Below are 20,446 nucleotides of genomic sequence, written 5' to 3'. Positions count from 1 at the left end.
CAATGGCTGCACTGACCGGTGTGTGTTCTGGTGGGGGGGCAGTTCCCCTGTCATAACACAATAGCACATCAGGAAGATTGCTGTACTAGCATTGCATAGTTAGTATGAGCCCGCTAGGTTGAAAAAAAAAAAAACTTATCGTGTGTACCAGGCATTAGAGATTTTCTTTTCTGTTTTTTTTGCTAACTGCCTGAAATGAAAAGGAAACCCTGCCCTGCATTAGATTACCCGCACTTGCAAACAGCTTCCATTTGAAGTGAGCCTAAAGCCTAATCTAGTTCTAATCCAATCTATACCTCCCTAATGTCCTAAAACCTAAGCTGCTACTAAAACCTGGGTAATACTCAGCCACCAACACCCACATTCACTCTGGCTGCTGGCAACTGAACACAGCTGCAGCAGTGACTCATGTGCTCTCAAAGAGTGCCATTCATGCAGAGCCAGCCAATCACTGGCTCTTTCTAAACCCAGATCCTGTTCTTTGACAGAGAACATGTGTTCTGTCACTGGAGAGAGCCTGGAGCTGTTGATAGGTACGTTTTTTTTACACTAGATTTAAGCCTTTGTACACACAATGAGAATATCGGGCGAATTATCGTCTGCTTTTTTTTTTCTTTTTTTGTATGCTAGTCTCATATCGAAAATCAATAGTTTACTAAAGTTACGGAATTTCTCGTATTACAGAATATAACTTTAGAAGTGATGTGTTGTATTGTAATGTATTCTTTTGTTTCCAAGCATGCGTGGGCTTGGTCTTCTAATTTTTTTCAGACGAATACTAATTAAATGCAAATCTTTCATTCTGGTATCATACGAGAACATTTTTCGTGTTTTTTTTTCCCTTCAGATATTGTTGTATCAACTGTTGTGATTGACTCTTAAAAGCTGTGTACGAATGATCCGATTATTGTACGATCCCTCCAAAAGCTATTTTTATCATTCCATTTTCTGATCTTGTGTACTAGGCAAATGTCTCAGTTTAACCTCTTTGCAATGGTCACACGCAAATATGTGGCTTCTCGGCAGGTGAGCCTTGGCACCAAGTGGCCACATATTTGCGTGCGTTAGTATAAATACAGCTGTGCAGAGATGGCGTTCCGGCACAGTTACCGGCAGCTAACAGCTCCTGCCTGCTGCTTGCGATCGGCAGCTTTCCGACCGTTTGACCTTCAATTACAGAGGTCACATGATCACAGACCCCGCCTCCGGGCATCATAAACTCCTAAAAAGGACCAGGAGGCGCTGGCTCCAAGGGGTTAAGAAAGTTGGTAGTGTACAACAGAGATCTTTTCTATGCATCTAAAGCCACAAATTTCCTTTTCGATGGAGAAGAAATCCTTAAAACCCTTGTCAGTTTTACTTTTCCCATTGGGATGATTCTTTATTACCTCTCCTGTAGATACAACAGGAAGTTAAAGAATAGGTCAACACCTCCTCCTCTCTTCTCTCTCTTCTTCTCTCCCCCTTTCCCTTTAACCCCCCCCCCTTTTTTTTTTTTTTTTTTTTTGTTCCCTTCAGCAGGAGCAGCATCCTGTTTTTTTTTGTTTTGGGGAAGGTTGCACTGCCCCTGCTAATTCAAAAGCCCTAGCCGAAAAGTCCTTTTACAGAAATAAGGTATAGCGCATCTCCAAGCAGGGCCTTGATAACAGTTTACCTAACGACATGATTACTTGGGACCAATGGTCCTTAGTTTCTAAGCCATTGTTTAATGCTACATATTGACGAAGAGAAATCTTTTCTACATTTGCTCATTTTCCATACAGCCTTCCTGATTACGCAAATGTGTGGTCCTGCCCCCATCCAGGCACAGCTAGTTCCCAATAGGGGATGTCCTGGTGTCTTAGGGATGCGACTAACACTGCTTCCGCTCTTTTGTTCCCCCTCCCTCCGGTGCCACATTTGGCACCTTTCAGGAGGGAGGGGGGAACAGGTACCTGTTTTTGACAAGTACCCTTCCCCACTTCTGGGATACGGTGCTGCAGCGCCGTCCCTCGGAATCTCGGCTCCCTCCTCCGCCGCCGAGCTAGTAGGAATGCGCAGCGCGCTTCGCACATCCACAGTAGGGACTCACCTGTGAAGCCGCAAGGCTTCACTGCCGGGTTCCCTTACTGGCAATGGCAGCGGCAGCACCCGACAGCTGATGGAAACATCGGCTGTGGTGCCGACATCGCTGGACTACAGGACAGGTAAGTGTCCTAATATTAAAAGTCAGCAGCTACAGTATGTGTAGCTGCTGACTTTTAATGTTGCTTAGCGTTCTGTTTTCCTTTTTCTGTACTCTTTTCACTGACTATGTTAGATCATGCACCAATGTACTTGTTTCTATATTGACAGAAAATGGAGGGTGTCCTATTTTGATGTTTGCTTTTGTTTTTTTTTTTTATTAAAATCTTTAATAAAAGAAATATGGTAAAGAAAAAAAAAATGTGCTTTCATTTTTTTTTTCTTTGGAGCCTGCTGGTGCCATGCAGGTCTTTCTGTGTATCTGTGTGCCCATATATCCCGTACTGGCAAACAGACACACAGGAAGAATCCATGAACTACCAAGGCACTCCACAGTGCCATTTTAGTTAATTGAAAACTACGAGCTGACAGCTGCAAAGGATGCTGGGGCTTGTAGTTCATTCAGACACAGAGCTCTGTGAATGAATGACACAGCCATGTGGGTGGATTTAAAAAAGTGACAGCTAGTACGGGAAACTTCTCCCTGTACTGCTGTCAGGGGGGGGGGGGGGGACTATCGGGCAGCGGCTGCAGCATTGGGAGCATGTCACGTTTCGCCCTAAAAACATGTAACCTGTTTCCAAAGTGAACTTATCCTTTAAATAAGCTCATATTTGCTCAGCTCATAAGATTTCATTTTCAAAATTCATCGCTTACAATCTTGCTTTTTAGTGCGTGTGTGTATATTTATATTCAACTGTTATTAGCAGTTTGCCTAGAGTTCTCCTTTAAATAATTCAATGTCATCTTTCAGGTACACCAAATTGAAACTCCAGGTGAATCAGGATTGTCGAATACCAGTCAAGAAGTGAGTAATATTACTCTCTTAGTAGATTTTCTTTTTTTTTTTATTGAACCTTTAGACTGTGAGCTTCATGAGCAGGGCCTCCTTCAGTGTTGTAATTGTACTGTTCCCTGTTATATTGCAAAACGTTGCACATACTGTTGGCACTATCCCGTATTATAATAATAATAATAACTTTGAGGAACGACTGTACGCAAACAGTTAAACTGCTCCCTCGTTATCCTCCCTTGACAGGTTCACATATTTAACTGGCAGAAGAGCAGAGTATACTGAAGTTGTAATTTCCTGTATAAGTGGATCGCTTTTCCGATGGCAGTATAGCAGCGACTGGAGGCATTCAGAAGGTGCTACTGCCTGTTGTGGCTTTTTATTTCCCAAATTGCAAATTTACATTGTGGGGTTGTGCTGCAACTGTTAGCCAAGCGTTTGGCTCATGGTCGCCGGATGTCCCCATTGATATAATGCAGTGAGTTTGATAAGTTGCACCACCTGTCAAAAACAGTGCAGCTCAAATTTAATTTGCCGTTGTCCTGTCAGGCTGTTGTGTAAGAATTCCATTGGGTGGCCAGGGATGGTAAAACTGCGGCTCAGGCATCTATTACTGCTGCCAATGTGAAAGAGCCCTCCGGTCTTGTTTATGCATGCGTACTACAGCCTACACACGTGCGAAGCCCGCATTTGTAGCATAGGGATGCTTATGTTTTCTGTACATCCCCGTGCAAGCAGTGCCATTAATTTCAATTGGAACACACTGGCTGCATGGACAGAACTGGTATTCCCAATGTGGCAGTCATGTGGGTGTAAGTGCATGGCCCTGAATGCACACGATCCTCGTTTTGGGGCTGTGCATCCACACTTGCACAGCTGTCAAATTGGGAGCAGTGGCTGCATCCATGCAGCTGCTGAGTCCCAGTTAAAATGAATAGGAGTACCTGTTCCAGGAAGGGCTTCTAAACATGGCTCTTGCAGTGGTGTACACTGTAGTACGCCTTTGTGAACAAGGACTTTTTTAAGAGACGTGTTTATTACATTCATACGTTGGTGATATGGTGCCACCTGCTGTCATAATAAAAACCTAAATCCATATTTGTATTGATCAGTGTAGCAGAATTCTGCTGATTTTGTTTGAATATCCTGGTGACTCTGGAGCTGTGCACCCACCTATGCTGGCCTGTGAGGGGTGTGTGGGCTGAATTTTTTTTACCTTCATGGAGAAGACATGCTTGAACATAGAAGTGACACTTGTTTGTAGGTCATTTTTATGGTTATCCAGAGAAGGATTGTGTGCTTTTACCTATTATCTAATACAGTCTTCCATTTTTGTGGTAGACAACGATCAGCCATAACATTAGGCTCACTGACAGGTAAAGTGTATAACATTGATTATCTTGTTGCAATGGCAACGGTGGGATGTGTTAGGCAGCAAGTAAATACATTGTCCATGAATTGTGTTGAAAACAGAAAAAATGGGTTGCGTAGCCGCAGACCGGTCAAGGTGCCAATGCTGACCCATGTCCACAGCCAAAAGTGCCTACAATGAGCATGTGAGCATCAAAACTGGAACGTGTAGCAATGGAAGAAGATTGCCTGGTCTGATGAATCACATTTTCTGTTACATCGTGTGGGCAGCCGGGTACGTGTGTACCACCCACCTGGAGAAGGGATGGCACCAGGATGTATTATGGGAAGAAGGCAGGTTAACGAAGGTAGTGTGATGCTTTGGGCAATGTTCTGCTGGGAAATCCTGTCCCTTCCAGTCATACAGATACTACTTTGACACATACCACTTGCCTAAACCTTTGTTGCTGAACAAGTACATCCCTTCATGGAAACAGTATTCTCCGATGGCTGTGGCCTCGTTCAGCAGTATAATGCACCCTGCCACAATGCAAAAATGGTTCAAGACTAGTTTGAGGAACAAAATAACAAGTTTGAGGTGTTGACTTGGCCTCCAGATTCCAATTTATTGAGCCATTGCCAGATGTGCTGTAAAAACAATTCTGATCCCTGGAGGTTCCACCTTGCAACTTACTGTACTCAAAAGATCTGCTACTGACAGCTTGGTGCCAGATACCACAGTATTGCTTCAAAAGTCTAGTGGCGTCCATGCCGTGAAGGGTCAGGGCTGTTTTGGCAGCAAAGGGAGGACCTGCTCAATATTAGGTGGGTAATCATAATGTTATGGCTGATAGGTGTCTAGTGCTGATTACCAATTTGCCCCATATGCTAACACTGTACTTAAGTGCAAATAGTTTTTTTCCTGAATCTTGTTTGAGTTCATAATTTATTTTTTTTATTGACAAATGTGCAGAACATGTAACATATTCAGCATCAGCGCCATAGTATATAGAATACAGGTAAACCATCAAGGTATTTGAGAGTACATATACAGGTTTGCTTGGAGGATAAAAGCAAAAATTCATTTTTTTTTTTTTTTTTTTAAGCATAGCAGAACAAACACGCCTTTTGTTTTAAACTGCACAAAAGAAACATGTCTAGTGGATTTTAATGTCATTTGAGCATTGCAAAAAAAAAATGTACTAGTGTGTGTGTGGGACCTTAGTTTGAGAATAAGATGTTTCTTGTGTATTTTTTGCACATTTTCTTTTATTGGAATATTTTTCTTTATCGCTAATTTCCAAATTGCCAGCATATTCTGCAGCTGTTACAAAGCATATTGTAAACCATTCACACTATGGTAACCCCTGCGATACCTCGGCATTTATATTCACACCTTAAAGTGGCTGTAAACCTCTGAAATGAAAAATGAAAGCATATCCTTCTATAGTGTGTAGTTGCCTTGATCCAAAGCAGCTAGTGCAATTTATAGCTTTTCTCCTCTCCCTCTGCTATCTGCAGGAGTCACTTCTGATCATGGATCCTGACACCAAGCAAGCTTGGGAGACATCCCACCCCTTCTCTAGCACACAGCAGACGATTTACCCTCCGCTGTGCATGTTTCCCTATGAGACTGTTTAGAGGAGTGTGTGTTGATTCCCTCATCTCAGGTCCCGGATTACACTGGGCTCTCCGCTGTGCTGTGTGTGATATCAGATACCCACCCCCTGCCTCCTGAAGGCTAAAAATGCTATGTAAACACAGCAACATCACAACATACTAAGAGTATTTCCTTTTTCTACTCTAGACTAACATCTACCTCCCTTACAGTCAAATCTACTCACATGGAAAAATGGGAAAAATCCCTAAACAATTCCTTTACCGTTAAACAATGGCAAAAAGCTCTAATCGCAACGCACAAACTATATCACATTGTACCAATCACTGGGAGATGATGACAAAAATTACCAATAGATGGTACTTTACCCCGTATAGATTATCTAAAATGAGCTCTACTCTCTCCCCATTATGTTGGAGGGAATGTGGGAAGATTGGTACCCTACAGCACATCCTATGGGAATGCCCCTCTCTCACAAGTTTCTGGAGGTCAATATTCAGGTGCATAGTATTCACGACAGGAATCCTGTCCCCCCCCCCCCGAAACCAGAATTAGCACTACTAAACTTAAATATTGATCTATACCCACTCAATTTTAGACAGATGGTTCTGCACCTCCTATTGGCCTCCAGAACTCTAATTCTACGCAAATGGAAAACCACTGAAGTCCCAAATCTTTCTGAAGTGATAGCCCTAGTGAATGACAACTATAAAAAGGAAAAAGCCCTCTCCTTCAATAATCTATCCTACCAAAAATTCCAAAAAGCTTGGTTGGCATGGCCCTACTTACCACCTGTAATTAAGAATTAACAAAGTGTTAACAGCTGAGGCTTCAAATCATTCCTCAAAGAGGAGAGGGAGGCACCCGCTGCCTCTGATCTGGTGTCATTGCTCCCTATGGGGTTCCGGCCTGGAGGCAGTGGTTGCTACCCCTTTCCTCTTCCAGTCAGAAATGTACTTGTATGATATATTGCTAAGACATTACTATGGTGCATGTATACAATTCTTGTACCGTATTTGCTAATTTTCATATGCACTCTACAAACTCACCGTGGAAGATGTTCCGCTACCCTGTTGTTTTTTATGTTACCTACATCACGTTGATGTTTCGTTGTTCTCATGAATGTTTTCCCTTTTTAAAATGCAAATAAAAATTTATTGATTGAAAAAAAAAAAAAATGCTATGTAAACAGTGCACTTTGTATTAATGTAGAGGAGAGAGATCTGTAGATAAACGGGTACAACATATGCAGAAGGATTTGTTTTAATCTCTGTGTATCACCTGAGGCTAGACACTTTAGTGGGTATACAGTGGGTACGAAAAGTATTCAGACCCCCTTAAATTTTTCACTCTTTGTTATATTGCAGCCATTTGCTAAAATCATTTGGGTTCATACTTCTTCCTCATGAATGTACACATAGCACCCCATACTGACAGAAAAACACAGAATTGTTGACATTGTTGCAGATTTATTAAAAAATAAAAACTGAAATATCACATGGTCCTAAGTATTCAGACCCTTTGCTGTGACACTCATATATTTAACTCAGGTGCTTTCCATTTCTTCTGATCATCCTTGAGATGGTTCTACACCTTCATTTGAGTCCAGCTGTGTTTGATTATACTGATTGGACTTGATTAGGAAAGCCACACACCTGTCTATATAAGACCTTCCAGATCACAATGCATGTCAGAGCAAATGAGAATCATGAGGTCAAAGGAACTGCCTGAAGAGCTCAGAGACAGAATTGTGGCAAAGCACAGATCTGGCCAAGGTTACAAAAAGATTTTTGCTGCACTTAAGGTTCCTAAGAGCACAGTGGCCTCCATAATCCTCAAATGGAAGACGTTTGGGACGACCAGAACCCTTCCTAGAGCTGGCCGTCCGGCCAAACTGAGCTATCGGGGGAGAAGAGCCTTGGTGAGAGAGGTAAAGAAGAACCCAAAGATCACTGTGGCTGAGCTCCAGAGATGCAGTCAGGAGATGGGAGAAAGTTGTAGAAAGTCAACCATCACTGCAGCCCTCCACCAGTCGAGGCTTTATGGCAGAGTGGCCCAACGGAAGCTTCTCCTCAGTGTAAGACACATGAAAGCCTGCATGGAGTTTGCTAAAAAACACCTGAAGGACTCCAAGATGGTGAGAAATAAGATTCTCTGGTCTGATGAGATCAAAATAGAACTTTTTGGCCTTAATTCTAAGCGGTATGTGTGGAGAAAACCAGGCACTGCTCATCACCTGTCCAATACAGTCCCAACAGTGAAGCATGGTGGTGGCAGCATCATGCTGTGGGGGTGTTTTTCAGCTGCAGGGACAGGACGACTGGTTGCAATCGAGGGAAAGATGAATGCGGCCAAGTACAGGGATATCCTGGACAAAAACCTTCTCCAGAGTGCTCTGGACCTCAGACTGGGCCCAAGGTTTACCTTCCAACAAGACAATGACCCTAAGCACACAGCTAAAATAACGAAGGAGTGGCTTCACAACAACTCCGTGACTGTTCTTGAATGGCCCAGCCAGAGCCCTGACTTAAACCCAATTGAGCATCTCTGGAGAGACCTAAAAATGGCTGTCCACCAACGTTTACCATCCAACCTGACAGAACTGGAGAGGATCTGCAAGGAGGAATGGCAGAGGATCCCCAAATTTCAGGTGTGAAAGACTTGTTGCATCTTTCCCAAAAAGATTCCTGGCTGTATTAGATCAAAAGGGGGCTTCCACTAAATACTGAGCAAAGGGTCTGAATACTTAGGACCATGTGATATTTCAGTTTTTCTTTTTTAATAAATCTGCAACAATGTCAACAATTCTGTGTTTTTCTGTCAGTATGGGGTGCTATGTGTACATTCATGAGGAAGAAGAATGAACTTAAATGATTTTAGCAAATGGCTGCAATATAACAAAGAGTGAAAAATTTAAGGGGGTCTGAATACTTTTCGTACCCACTGTATGTAACGGTTTACAACCTCTTTGATAAGATGAGACAAGTGAGAACCTTCTGACGCTAGGGTCAATTTTTTTTTTCTGTGATCCCTGCTATAAAAAAAAAAATAGCATTTTAAATATGGAAGTAAAACCCTGTGCAAATGTAGGCAGAATAATTTCCTCCTTGCTAGGAATGAATCCTAAGAGTGCGTCATGTGTATGGTGCATTGTAGATGGTGTATCATCCCACTGCAAACATACTTTTGTAATACTAATAGACTTAGATGCTTTTCCAGGTATAGGCCAGCGCTTGTCAACAACCAGGAGCACTAATAGTATTTAGGTTACAAACTTTGAACCTTGTGATTCGATGTCTGTAGGCCTCAGCCAAGGTAACAGATTATTAGCTACTACCAAAATGACCAATGTTTTTCTTTCTTTTTTAATTTCAGTAAAACCGGTTCTGTATAATTATGAAGCTGTATTACTGCTGGTTTAGCATATCTGTCTTGTACTTTTTTAGCATCCTTAAGATGTTTGCCGCTGACAAGAAAAGAGTAGAGACTGCACTGGAGTCCTGTGGGCTGAACTTTAATCGGGTATTATTCATAATCTTTCCTTTTGTCACAAACTTGTAGATACTGTCTATATATTAATTTTATGCAGTTTTCACAATGGACACAGCTAGAGGTATTGCACTTCTTTCAATCCTTTCAACTCAAATCTGCTTTAATAAAAATAGATTCTAATTCTGATTACAAGTGATGTGAAATCTTTTCAGTGACTGTCTGCAGGCCTTGTGTGTCTGACAATAACCTGAGGCTCTCCAAATGAGGTCCTTGTGAGCCTGGTAATAACCTAATTGCTGTACCCCCCAATCTGATCAGCATGGTCACAATCTAGAAATAGGCAATCAAAAAAAGCAACAGTATCTCACAAGTCAAACCTATTGTGTTTCTTTCATTGTCTTTTTACATGTGCCGGTGATGCCTGTGGCTTAAAGTGGTTATGAAGTTTTTTTTTTAAACTTCATGCATTCTATGCCTGTATGCTCAGTCGTCTTTCACCAATAACACCTACCATATAGCAGTGCTTGTTCTGGATGAGTGACCTACCAATTAGCAAAGCAAGTATAAGGATGATAATCCCATGAAAAACAGATCATGTCTTAGGTTTACAGATTTATGTGCCAGTGGTTGCGTAAAGCACACACATGGACATATGCCCGGAAGATGTTTTGCATTTGAGGAATACATCTGTGTGTGTGCTTCACGCATACAGACACATCTTATAACTGATGTTTATAGGAGGCTGTACGCAGCAGCTGTTGGTCCCTGGGACATTTCTACATGCTGTATGGCCCCCTAGTGGCCATGTGCATGAGATCTTACTGTATGACAGTTAAATCCATAGAAAAATTCCCCTGGGAGGTGGGACTTTAAAGGCAATGACCAGGACTTGAGTATATCATGAGTATAAATGGTTTATTAACACATATGATACAGAATGTAATTGACAAACAAATGAAAAAAATAAAGCATGGCATTAAAAATTGGTGGCCATAAATACGTCTCATGTATTGGGAATGACTGAGATGTCCAGAGGAGACCAGACGCGTTTCGGTCTTCTGTTTCGTTTTCTGGTCTCCTCTGGAAATCTCAGTCATTCCCAATACATGAGACGTATTTATGGCCACCAATTTTTAATGCCATGCTTTATTTTTTTCATTTGTTTGTCAATTACATTCTGTATCATATGTGTTAATAAACCATTTATACTCATGATATACTCAAGTCCTGGTCATTGCCTTTAAAGTCCCACCTCCCAGGGGAATTTTTCTATGGATTTATCATACAGGGATGTTGGCAATTCCCAGGGAAAACACTGAGCCGGAATCATTTTTTCTTTTTCTACTGTACGACAGAATTGATGACTGTCCTACACTGTGTGTTTAATTTTGTATTTAGCTTTTTGCCGGGAGTTCTGTTTTTATTAAGATGAAAAAGTACACCTCCTTCCAGATTCAACATCTCCCAGACCCCAGCAGATTTGGTCCAGAGAAACAAAACCCCTTGACAGCTGTTGTCAGCTTTGCTTCATGGATTCATTTCCAGGGTCAAAATATGTGCATCATCGCCATTTGACTGAATGTTATTCTTTTGCCTTTTTTTTTTTTTTTGCTTTCATTCTGCCATTCCATCTTGGTATTGGAGTCTAAATAGTACTAGACATGTAGACACGATCTTCTTCTCTTCCTTTCAGGGTGAGTCCATCAAACCAGAAGAATTTACCCTTGAAATTTTTGAACGATTTCTGAATAAGCTATGCCTACGGCCAGATATCGATAAGATCCTCATAGAGAAGTGAGTTGATGGAAAGTTATGCATTGCTGTTGTGCATGCTCTTTTGCTGTGTATGATTGAAAAATGTACTCACCTGTGTTTACCTTTTTGTATTTAACCTTTTCCCGCCCATGTCCCTTTAATAGGGTCTGTACACCTGGGGTCAGGAAGGATTGGCCTATTACATGATCACTTTGGCTGTCACAGTGGTCAGATGATTGGAAGCCAGGCCTACCAACTTTTGCTCATTAGTATGGACTGAGAGATGTCTCTGACAGCTCTGTCACTGCTAGGAGCGTGCTCTCAGCACAGAAAGCTGTGCTGCTCATAGATGCATATGTGTGGTGTGGATGCTAAAGCCCACCTTCTTTGCTGCTGCACATATGTGTGTTAGTTCAGGGGTGTCAGACTCCATTTCATTGAGGGCCGCCTCAATGTTATGGTTGTTCTCAAAGGGCCAGTTGTACCTGTAAGACTAGATGTCCAGAGCAAGCCCCCTCCCCCATTATCAGAAGTCAAGAGACCCCCCCCCCACCCTTCCTTACATCACAGTGAACCCCCATTAACTTGTGCTGCTGCCAGGAAGAAGCTGGAGTGAAGCTGGGAAGCAGAAACTGCAGGGTCTGGAGGAGGACCCAAGGAGAGCCGGAGTCAGCTGAATGCTGACACCAGGGGAGGCAGAGACCAGGGGGTGCTGTGGCTGCACAGAGAGGCTCAGGATCTGCAGGAGGAGTCCTGTCCTCTTCTCTCTGCAGCCAATTGCTAAGACAGGGGTTGTGTAGACATGAACCTCTTTGGCTGCATGGAGAAGCGCAGGATCTGGTGGAGGAGTTCTATCCTCCTCCTCTGCTGGCAACTGCTGAGACAAGGTAGGAGAAGAAATGAGGGGGGTGCCACAGCTGCTGGAGAGGTGCGAGGGCCACATGAAATGGCGTGGAGGGCCAGATTCGGCCCTCAGGCCTTGTGTTTGACACATGCATTAGTGGGTGACAAGAGGTTAATCGGGTAAATATGAAATGTTCCATATTCCTAACTCATATTTACCATTTACAGCCAGCAGATGGCAATTAACAAGAACTTTTTTTCAGTCTTTTTTTTTTTTTTTTAACTGCCCTTTTATGGGGGAAAAAAAAAAAACCTAGCAGACCTAACCAACCAGATTGCACAAATTCTTTAATATCTAAAATATTGCTCCCCACTACCACCCCCCACTCCTCTTCTAGCAGAGGCTGTTTTTTGTGTACATTTTCAGGAAGTTAGCAGCACTTAGATGCAACAAAGAAAAAAAAAAAAAAAGGTGAAAACAAGTATTTTAATTAACAAAATGATAACAGTCAATGATACACAGTGCTTTAGTACAGGCAAACCATAAATAAATGACATTTAAAGTGACCCCTGTCAGCACAGAGTCACTTTGTATGTAAAAGAAAGAATATACTTATCTTTTTGTTGGCCCAACTCTTTGCTTTGCTGATAGAGTGGGTTAAGTTTAGAAAAACACAAAGATAAAGAAGTGGAAAATTCTAAAGCCGTTACCTTTTCAAGTCTTTCCTCTTTTGAAATGTTCTTGTTTTTTCTTTTTTTACGTTGTAAGTACACTACCTTCTAAAGATGGGTAAAGACTATTTATTTTTTTCATTAAACCAGCAAGGTGAATGCAGGAATCCTCTCAGTTGTGCTATTGTATTCTGACATTGGGACCCCTCCGCTGTCAAAATACACTGATCAGAACTGCAACTGATTGGCTGCAAACTCCTGATCGAAAACATCAACTTTAACAGTTCTTTACAACTGGGAAGGCTACAAACCGTTGAAAACCTGTTTGTAGCCCTGCTGAACCAGACAATTTTCAATCGGTTTGTACCCAACTTTAGACTTTTGCATTGACCCAAGTATTCATTTGAACACATTTGTTTGTGCAGTATCTTATCTGTACTCTTTCTTATAGTTCTAAAGACTCGTTTTATAGTTAGTTCTATAGACTAACCATTTTCTGGACTCTTTTCTGCAGTGGAGCTAAAGGGAAGCCATATTTAACTCTGGAGCAATTAATGGAGTTTATAAACCAGAAACAGAGGGATCCAAGGCTCAATGAGATCCTTTTCCCACCTCTTAAAAGGGACCAGGTGCACCAGCTTATTGAAAAATATGAGCCCAACAAACAGTTTCTTGAAAGAGGCAAGTGAAAGTCCTGAGTTCTTTGCAGATTGCGGATAGTTTTTAAGAAAGGGTCATTTGTTAAGTAAACCCTGCCTTCTGCACTTTCATGTTACAGATCAGATATCTATGGAAGGTTTTAGCCGTATTCTGGGTGGGGATGAAAACAGCATTGTTCCTCCAGAAGCCTTGGATCTCAGTGATGACATGACACAGCCACTCACAAGTTACTTTATCAACTCCTCCCACAATACCTACCTCACTGGTAAGTAATGCGCTAATCATAGTCCTTTGGATACCACATGAACAATTCACTATGTAGCATGGGAAAAGACAGACTTATTCTTTGAGTTTATAATTTTAATAAAATCACTTTACCCTTTTGCTGTCAGAACCATTTTTGCCTTTTTTTGAATGTGTTAAAATACACATTTCTCTTTCGTTCATTGACGGACACAGCTTCAGATCTTCATAAACGTTGGGTTATACTGCCCCCTACAGGAGTAGGACACTAGGCAGAAACAAAGTCTGGCTACGCCCATGGGCAGTCCCAGGGGGTATACTTCCTCTCTCTACTATGGACACTCCCTTTTTCAGTTTTTTTCTGCCTAGTCAGGAGTAAGGACCTAGTTCCTTGCTGGGATCTCTGGTCCTGGCAATTTTTTCTTTTTAGATAGATTTTTCCTGTGAGATCTACAATCAACTGCCGGTCTGGGTGACTGGCTGGATAATCTAGATTCAGCGGTCACCCCAGTCTGGCCAGCGAGGGCGCACAGACCTCAGCTCCGCGCTAGGTCGGCCTCGGCATAGCCCCACTGGAGTTAAATGCCTTGCGAGGTCGCATACGACCAGGTCTCGGCCCAAGTCGCAGCATTCCTCCTGGCCGACAGCCCCCCATTTATTTGGAGAGGGGTTCTGTCTGGAGCAGTGCCCGCTTGGTTCCTAGTATGGTGAGTAGCTGTCTCCCCCTGGAGGGTATTGGGGTGGACATGGGCCCTTCTACATATGTTGGGGCTGTTTGAGTGATCTGGTCCACCTCCTGGGGTGGGGGCAGGGCGCTATGCTGGTGATGAGGGCTGGAGGGGGGCTTCGCCGAGGACAAGCGGACGATCTACTGTGGGGGGGGGGTTGTACCTTGTGGGGGCTCCTGCCAGGGCCCCCCGCCCTGCCTGGGTCTGTCCTTGAGGCCCAGGTTCCCTCCTTGGTCCCTGTAAGCCTCATGGTACTGCCATTTTGTTGTAGCCTGTGCTCTTCCATACACGGCGGTAATGTTTGGGTAGTCCAGCAGCCATTTTGCGGTGGTTTGCCATTGAAAATAGCAGCAGCCATGACAGTGGAGCCCTGTGGGTGGCGATTTATGCGGTGGGAGACCCTGGTGCTGACTCCTGATTGCCGCAGATGCCTGTTGCTGCTGGGTGGTGAGTCTGGAGGGATTCTTTCCCTCTCTGCTGAGGATCGCTTGGTGCTTGTGCCTGGGGACCGGGTGGTGCTGCCAGCGCGGTGGGTGTTGTCTCTTGCAGTGTTTTACACTTTTTGTGGGGTCCTCCTGGTGACTCATGGACTCTTTGGAGTACATCTCCCCATCTGATCTCCTCTCTGAGAGTGCGGGGCCCTACGGGTACCAACCATCCATCGATGAACTGACGGCATTCCTGGAGACCTTTATGTCCCGGGTGGAGGTGGTCTTCGGGCGATGGGCTAGCAAAAAGCCCCCCCTTCCCCAACTGTCTCATTAGATCCTGAATCTGATTCGGCCACCGCAAACAGGGGTCACCCTGCTGGGTCTGCAACCACGCGCCCGGAATCCTGTGATGGTGAGGATGATTCCTCCACGTCTGCAACCGCGCACGTAAAGGTGCTGGTGGAAGCATTGATTGTATCTGTGCGTGAGACCTTGAAGATGGAGGTCGCAGCTGCGATGGAGGCGCAGGTTTCCCTTGGCACTCACAAGCCATCAAGAGCGGCAAAGGTGTTTCCTTTCCCCGCCTATTTTGACAGAATTATCGCGGAAGAGTGGGGATGACCAAAGCACCCCTGTGGGGTCTCTAAGCACTTTATTAGGCGTTACCTCGAGGAGTCCCTTCTTAAGAGGCGGACTATTCCACCTGTGGTGGACCCTCCGGTTTCCGGATTGAACAAGGCAACCATGATTCTGGTTGAAGAGTCCCTGGTCTTTAAGGATCCAGCTGACAGGAAGGCGGAGGCTGTGGTCCGCAATATGTACCCTCTGGCTGGTTCGGCACTGAGACCGGTATTCACTGTTGCCCTGGTGTCGCAAACTCTGACCGAGTGGGCTAAGCTTTTACTCCCTCAGCTGCCTCTTTAAATGCGGCTCCCTTAGTGGCTCCATTCTCTGTTTTGGCGGTGATCCTTCAGCGTGTCTTTTGGCTCAAATGCTGGTCTGCGGACCAGACTTCTAAGAAGGCCTTGACTGACCTCCCCTTTCAAGGAGATCGCCTGTTTGGAGCTACCCTGGATGACATAAAAAGTCACACAGGGGGGAAGAGTACCTTTTTTTTTCACAGACTATTAAGGGCAAGGAACCTCATCGTAGATGTGGGCCTTCCTTTTCGGCTCATAAGTTTTTTTTTCATCCCTCAGGGTTGACTGACAAGGGCTCAAAGCCTTTTAGGGCCTCTTCTGGCTTCTCCAGACCCTCGGACAAGGCTCTTACAGCATGAAGATGAGCCCTCACCCATATGGGGGGGGGGGGGCGTCTTCGCTGGTTTCCGGACCCATGGAATTCCCTGGTGCAAGACAAGTGGGTCCACAAAGTCATTCGGTCCTGCTACAAGATCGAGTTTCGCTCTTGTCCCCCGGCAAGGTTCTTTCCTTCCAAACTTGGCTTGTCCCTGGACCGCTTGCAGGGTCTGTTTGGGGCGGTACAAGACCTGTTCCAGCAAGGAGTTTTAGTCCCGGTTCCGACTTGGGACGTTTTCAGGGTTTTTACTCTAACCTGTTTACAGTTCCTAGAAAGGAAGCCAAAGTGCGTCCAATACTGGACCTCAAGGAGCTGAACTGCTTTGTGCGGGTGCAAACGTTTAGAATGGAATCCATTCGCACAGTGGCGTCTGGGGGATTTCCTTTATCGACATCAAGGATGCTTACCTTCACATTCCAATATGTGCCAGTCACCAGCGCTTCCTCCGCGTTGCCGTGGGAGGGGAGCATTATCAATTTGTGACATTATCCTTTGGTCTCGCCTCTGCTCCTCGGGTCTTGACAAAAGTGCTAGCTCCGGTGTTCGCTTTGCTGCGCCAACGGGGGATCGCGGTACTGGGTTACTTGGACGATCTCCTTCTGCGAGCAAAGTCTCCTTCTGCTCTGGTTGAAAACCTGGAGATCACAATACGAACTCTGTGGGAGTTTGGCTGGATTCAAAATTTTCAGAAGTCTTCCCTGGTTCCGTCTGCAAATCTGGGACTTTCTGGGCAGGGCTCTGGACTCGGCCTTAGCCAGAGTGCTCCTTCTTCTCCAGAAATTCCAACTCCAGAAATTGCAGGCTGCAATTCGTCTCTTGCTGTCCAACAAATGGTCATCCCTCAGGACTTCCATGCTGGTGCTGGGCCTGATGGTGTCTACCTTTTGAGGTGGTTCTGTTTGCACAGTTCCATATGAGGTCCCTGCAAAGGGAGATTCTGAGCAAATGGGACAAGGCTCCGCAGTCTCTGGACAATCCGATCCAGCTGGGTTGGGGACCGAAGGAGTCCCTAATATGGTAGCTTTGTTCTCCAGCGCTTCGGCTGGGAAAATCCTTCCTCCCCTTGTATTGGACAGTGGTCACCACGGATGCCAGCCTGTCCAGGGAGGCATCCTCGGCAAGCAGTCTACTCAGGGGATTTGGACACTGGAAGAGTCCAGACTTCCGGTTAATGTCCTGGAATTCCGAGCGATCAGACTGTCTGGGCCATTGGACGGATCGTCTTCAGGGTAGTTCAGTGCGCATTCAATCAGGCAATGCCAACGCGTGGCTTATGTCAATCCCCAAGGGGGCACAAGAAGTGTCTGGTGACTCTGGAGGTAGCCGGCATTCTAAGGTGGGCAGAACAATTTGTTCAGCCCTCTCTGCCGTACACATTCCCGGGATGGAAAGCATGCAGGCGGATTACCTCATTCGGCAGGCATTGGACCAAGGGGAGTGGTCCCTTCATCCGGAGGTGTTTCATCAGTTGTGTCTCCGGTGGGGCACCCCCGAGGTGGATCTGTTGGTGTTTTGGCTCAGCAGAAAGATGCAGAGATTTGTGGCTCGGTCAAGGGATCTTCTGGCGGACGCCACAGAAGCACTGGTGGCCCTGTGTGGGGTCAGTTATCTCTGATTTATGCCTTCCCTCCTCTCAAACCCCTGCCAGGACTTCTACGCAGGATCGAGGCAGAAGGAATTCTGGTCATCTTAGTGGCTCGGGACTGGCCTCGCCGGGCTTGGTACGCTGATCTTAGCGGCTGGTCGCAGACATTCCTTGGAAGCTCCCTCTCAGAGAGGATCTGCTGTCCCAAGGACCGATCTTCCATCCTGCTTTACAATCGCTGGCTTTAATGGCTTGGCTGTTAAACGCCAGGTGTTTAAGGATAGGGGTTTATCGGAGTCGGTGATTCCTACACTGTTTATGCTATTTACAGATGTAAATTGCGTGGTGTGAGTCTCTTGGGGTTCATTCTCGCTCCTTCTCAGTGGCTCGGATCTTGACCTTCTGTCAACAGAGGGTTGAACAGAAATTTGCCTTGAGTACCATCAGGGGCCAGGTGTTGGCTTTGGCGGTCTTCTTCCTACCACTTTTGGCCACACACTCCCTGGTGCGTACCTTTCATCCGGGTGTCCGACATTTGGTTCCTCCAGTGCGGGCTCCGTTGCTTTGGGACCTCAATTTGGTGCTTTCGGTCCTCCAGAAGCCTCCCTTTGAGAATCCTTGGGAGATTCCCCTGCTTACACTGTCCCAGAAGGTGGCCTTTTTGGTGGCTATCACCCTTGCACACAGGGTGTCGGAATTGGAAGCATTATCCTGTTGTTCACCTTACCTGGTGATTCACATAGATAAGGTGGTTCTTCACCCCTGTCCGTCGTTCTTTCCCAGGGTTGTCTCTGATTTTCATTTGAATGAAGACATTGTGTTGCCTTATCTGTGTCCCAGGCCTAAACATCCAAAGGAAATTGCCTTGCATGCCTTGGATGTGATCCGGGTGATTACGATGTACCTGGCAGCTACGGAGTCTTTCAGGAAGTCAGTCTTTCTCTTTGTGCTCATGGATGGGCCTCGCAAAGGGTTGTCCATTTCACGATGGATCAGACACAGTGATTCAGGCCTATTTTATCAAAGGTCAGATTCCTCTTTTCCCTGTTAAGGCACACTCTACTTGGACGCTTAGTGCCTCCTGGGCTTTCCGTCATCAGGCGTCATTGATGCAGGTTTGCAAGGCGGCCACTTGGTCGTCGGTGCACACTTTCACAAAGTTTTATAAAGTGCATGTGTTGGCATCTGCGTATGCTTCTTTTGGCCCCAAGGTTTTGCATGCTGCTATTGAGAGAACCTGATCCTCTTTGAGGGTGTATTGTTTTTTTCAGGTGGACTCCAGTTGTTTTGGTTGAGCTCCTGTTGCCTGGTTGGCTACTGTTTAGCCTTGGCTACTGTTCCAACACCTCATGTTTAACACTGCTTTGGGTCGTCCCATTGGTTATAAAGATCTGAATCTGTGTCCGTCAATAAACGAAAGAGAAAATGGGATTTTTTTTACTTACCGTAAAATCCATTTCTCTAATGTTCATTGACGGATACAGCACCCACCCCTCTCTGGAGTTGTAATTCTTCTGACATTGCTTGTAACTAAACTGAGTACCTACAGCAGAGAGAGGGAGTATACCCCCTGGGACTGCCCATGGGTATAGCCAGACTTTTTTTCTTTTTTAGTGACCTACACCTGTAGGGGGGAGTATAACCCAACGGTTATGAAGATCTGAAGCTGTGTCCGTCAATGAACATCAGAGAAATAGATTTTACAGTAAGTAAAAGAAAATCTAATTTTTAGGCACAAAGATTAGTTAAAACCCCTAAACATTATATATTTTCTGAAAGCAGAGACCCTGAAGAATAAAATGGTTGTACTTCCAATTTGTTATGTTGGGAGACATTAGTTCAACAGCTTATCAAGCCCAGATTTTCAGTAAAAATACACTAATTATTTTTATTGCACCCAAACGATATATTTCCCCTTGAGGTTATGCCAACTAAATACCAAACGTGTTGGCTAACTTCACCTTTCAAATGAAAAAAAAAAAAAAAGCACATATTTTTGAAGGTTCAAAAAAAGTACATTTATTTATTTTTATTTTTTTTACTGGATCCTGTAGAGCATTGTAGCTGTGATCAGCAGATCCCGGGCTACTGCACTCTTCCTTTAGTTAGCTATGCCCATATCTCCATATGTGCTTTCTGTTACAAAGGTGGAGGAAGACCGAATGAACTAAAAGTGGGTTGAGCAGCAAGCTAGCAGCCCATTCAAACTACAAGTAGGTTGCCGTTGTGGAAAACAGTACTTGTAGTTTTTTTTCATTCACAGATCTCTGGCTGAATGATGTAACTGTGTGGGCAGAGCCCCGCACAGCTTTTCTGTTTTCAAAAAGTGACAGCGGGTGCCGGGAGAAGATCCCCCGTCTATTTTCAGAGAAGTACATAGAAGCATGTTACACACTCAAAAATGGGTGTAATATGTAACATGCACCTAAAGGTGAACTTATCCTTTACCACTTCCCCCCAACCATATAGCACAATGACAGCCGCAAAGTGGTTACGTTATCCTGACTGGGGGTCATATGACGTCCGGCAGGATAAGGTGCTCGCGCGCCCGCGGGCGGTGGTGTGGTGTGTCGTTCTGACACACCGCATCTCCGATCTCGGTAAAGAGCCAATGACGTAGGCTCTTTACCATGTGATCAGCTGTGTCCAATCACACCTGGTCACATAATAACCAGGAAGTGCCATTTATCGGCTTTCGTCAGTTTGCACTGACAAGTATCTATTGTAATTGGGTTCTCTGTCTAGGTTCTTTGT

The 20,446-nt window shown here is 44.7% G+C and overlaps 1 protein-coding gene across 1 annotated transcript in view; it reads left to right on the top strand.

Moving 5' to 3' along the window:
- The window catches only part of PLCB3 (phospholipase C beta 3), a 347,318-nt gene that overhangs the window by 208,508 nt on the left and 118,364 nt on the right, over positions 1–20,446 (top strand). The window contains exons 6-10 of the mRNA XM_082270020.1: positions 2,978–3,031; positions 9,431–9,506; positions 11,170–11,270; positions 13,261–13,427; positions 13,525–13,671. Of these exons, the coding sequence (XP_082126146.1) occupies positions 2,978–3,031; positions 9,431–9,506; positions 11,170–11,270; positions 13,261–13,427; positions 13,525–13,671 (545 nt within the window). The remainder of the gene's footprint in view (positions 1–2,977; positions 3,032–9,430; positions 9,507–11,169; positions 11,271–13,260; positions 13,428–13,524; positions 13,672–20,446) is intronic.

The sequence above is a fragment of the Pelophylax lessonae genome (assembly GCF_965119305.1).
Source record: "Pelophylax lessonae genome assembly, chromosome: 10".
In the NCBI taxonomy this organism is placed as follows: Eukaryota; Metazoa; Chordata; class Amphibia; order Anura; family Ranidae; genus Pelophylax; species Pelophylax lessonae.
The sequence above is the reverse complement of the archived record's forward strand: the minus strand, read 5'-3'. Positions and strand labels throughout refer to the sequence as shown.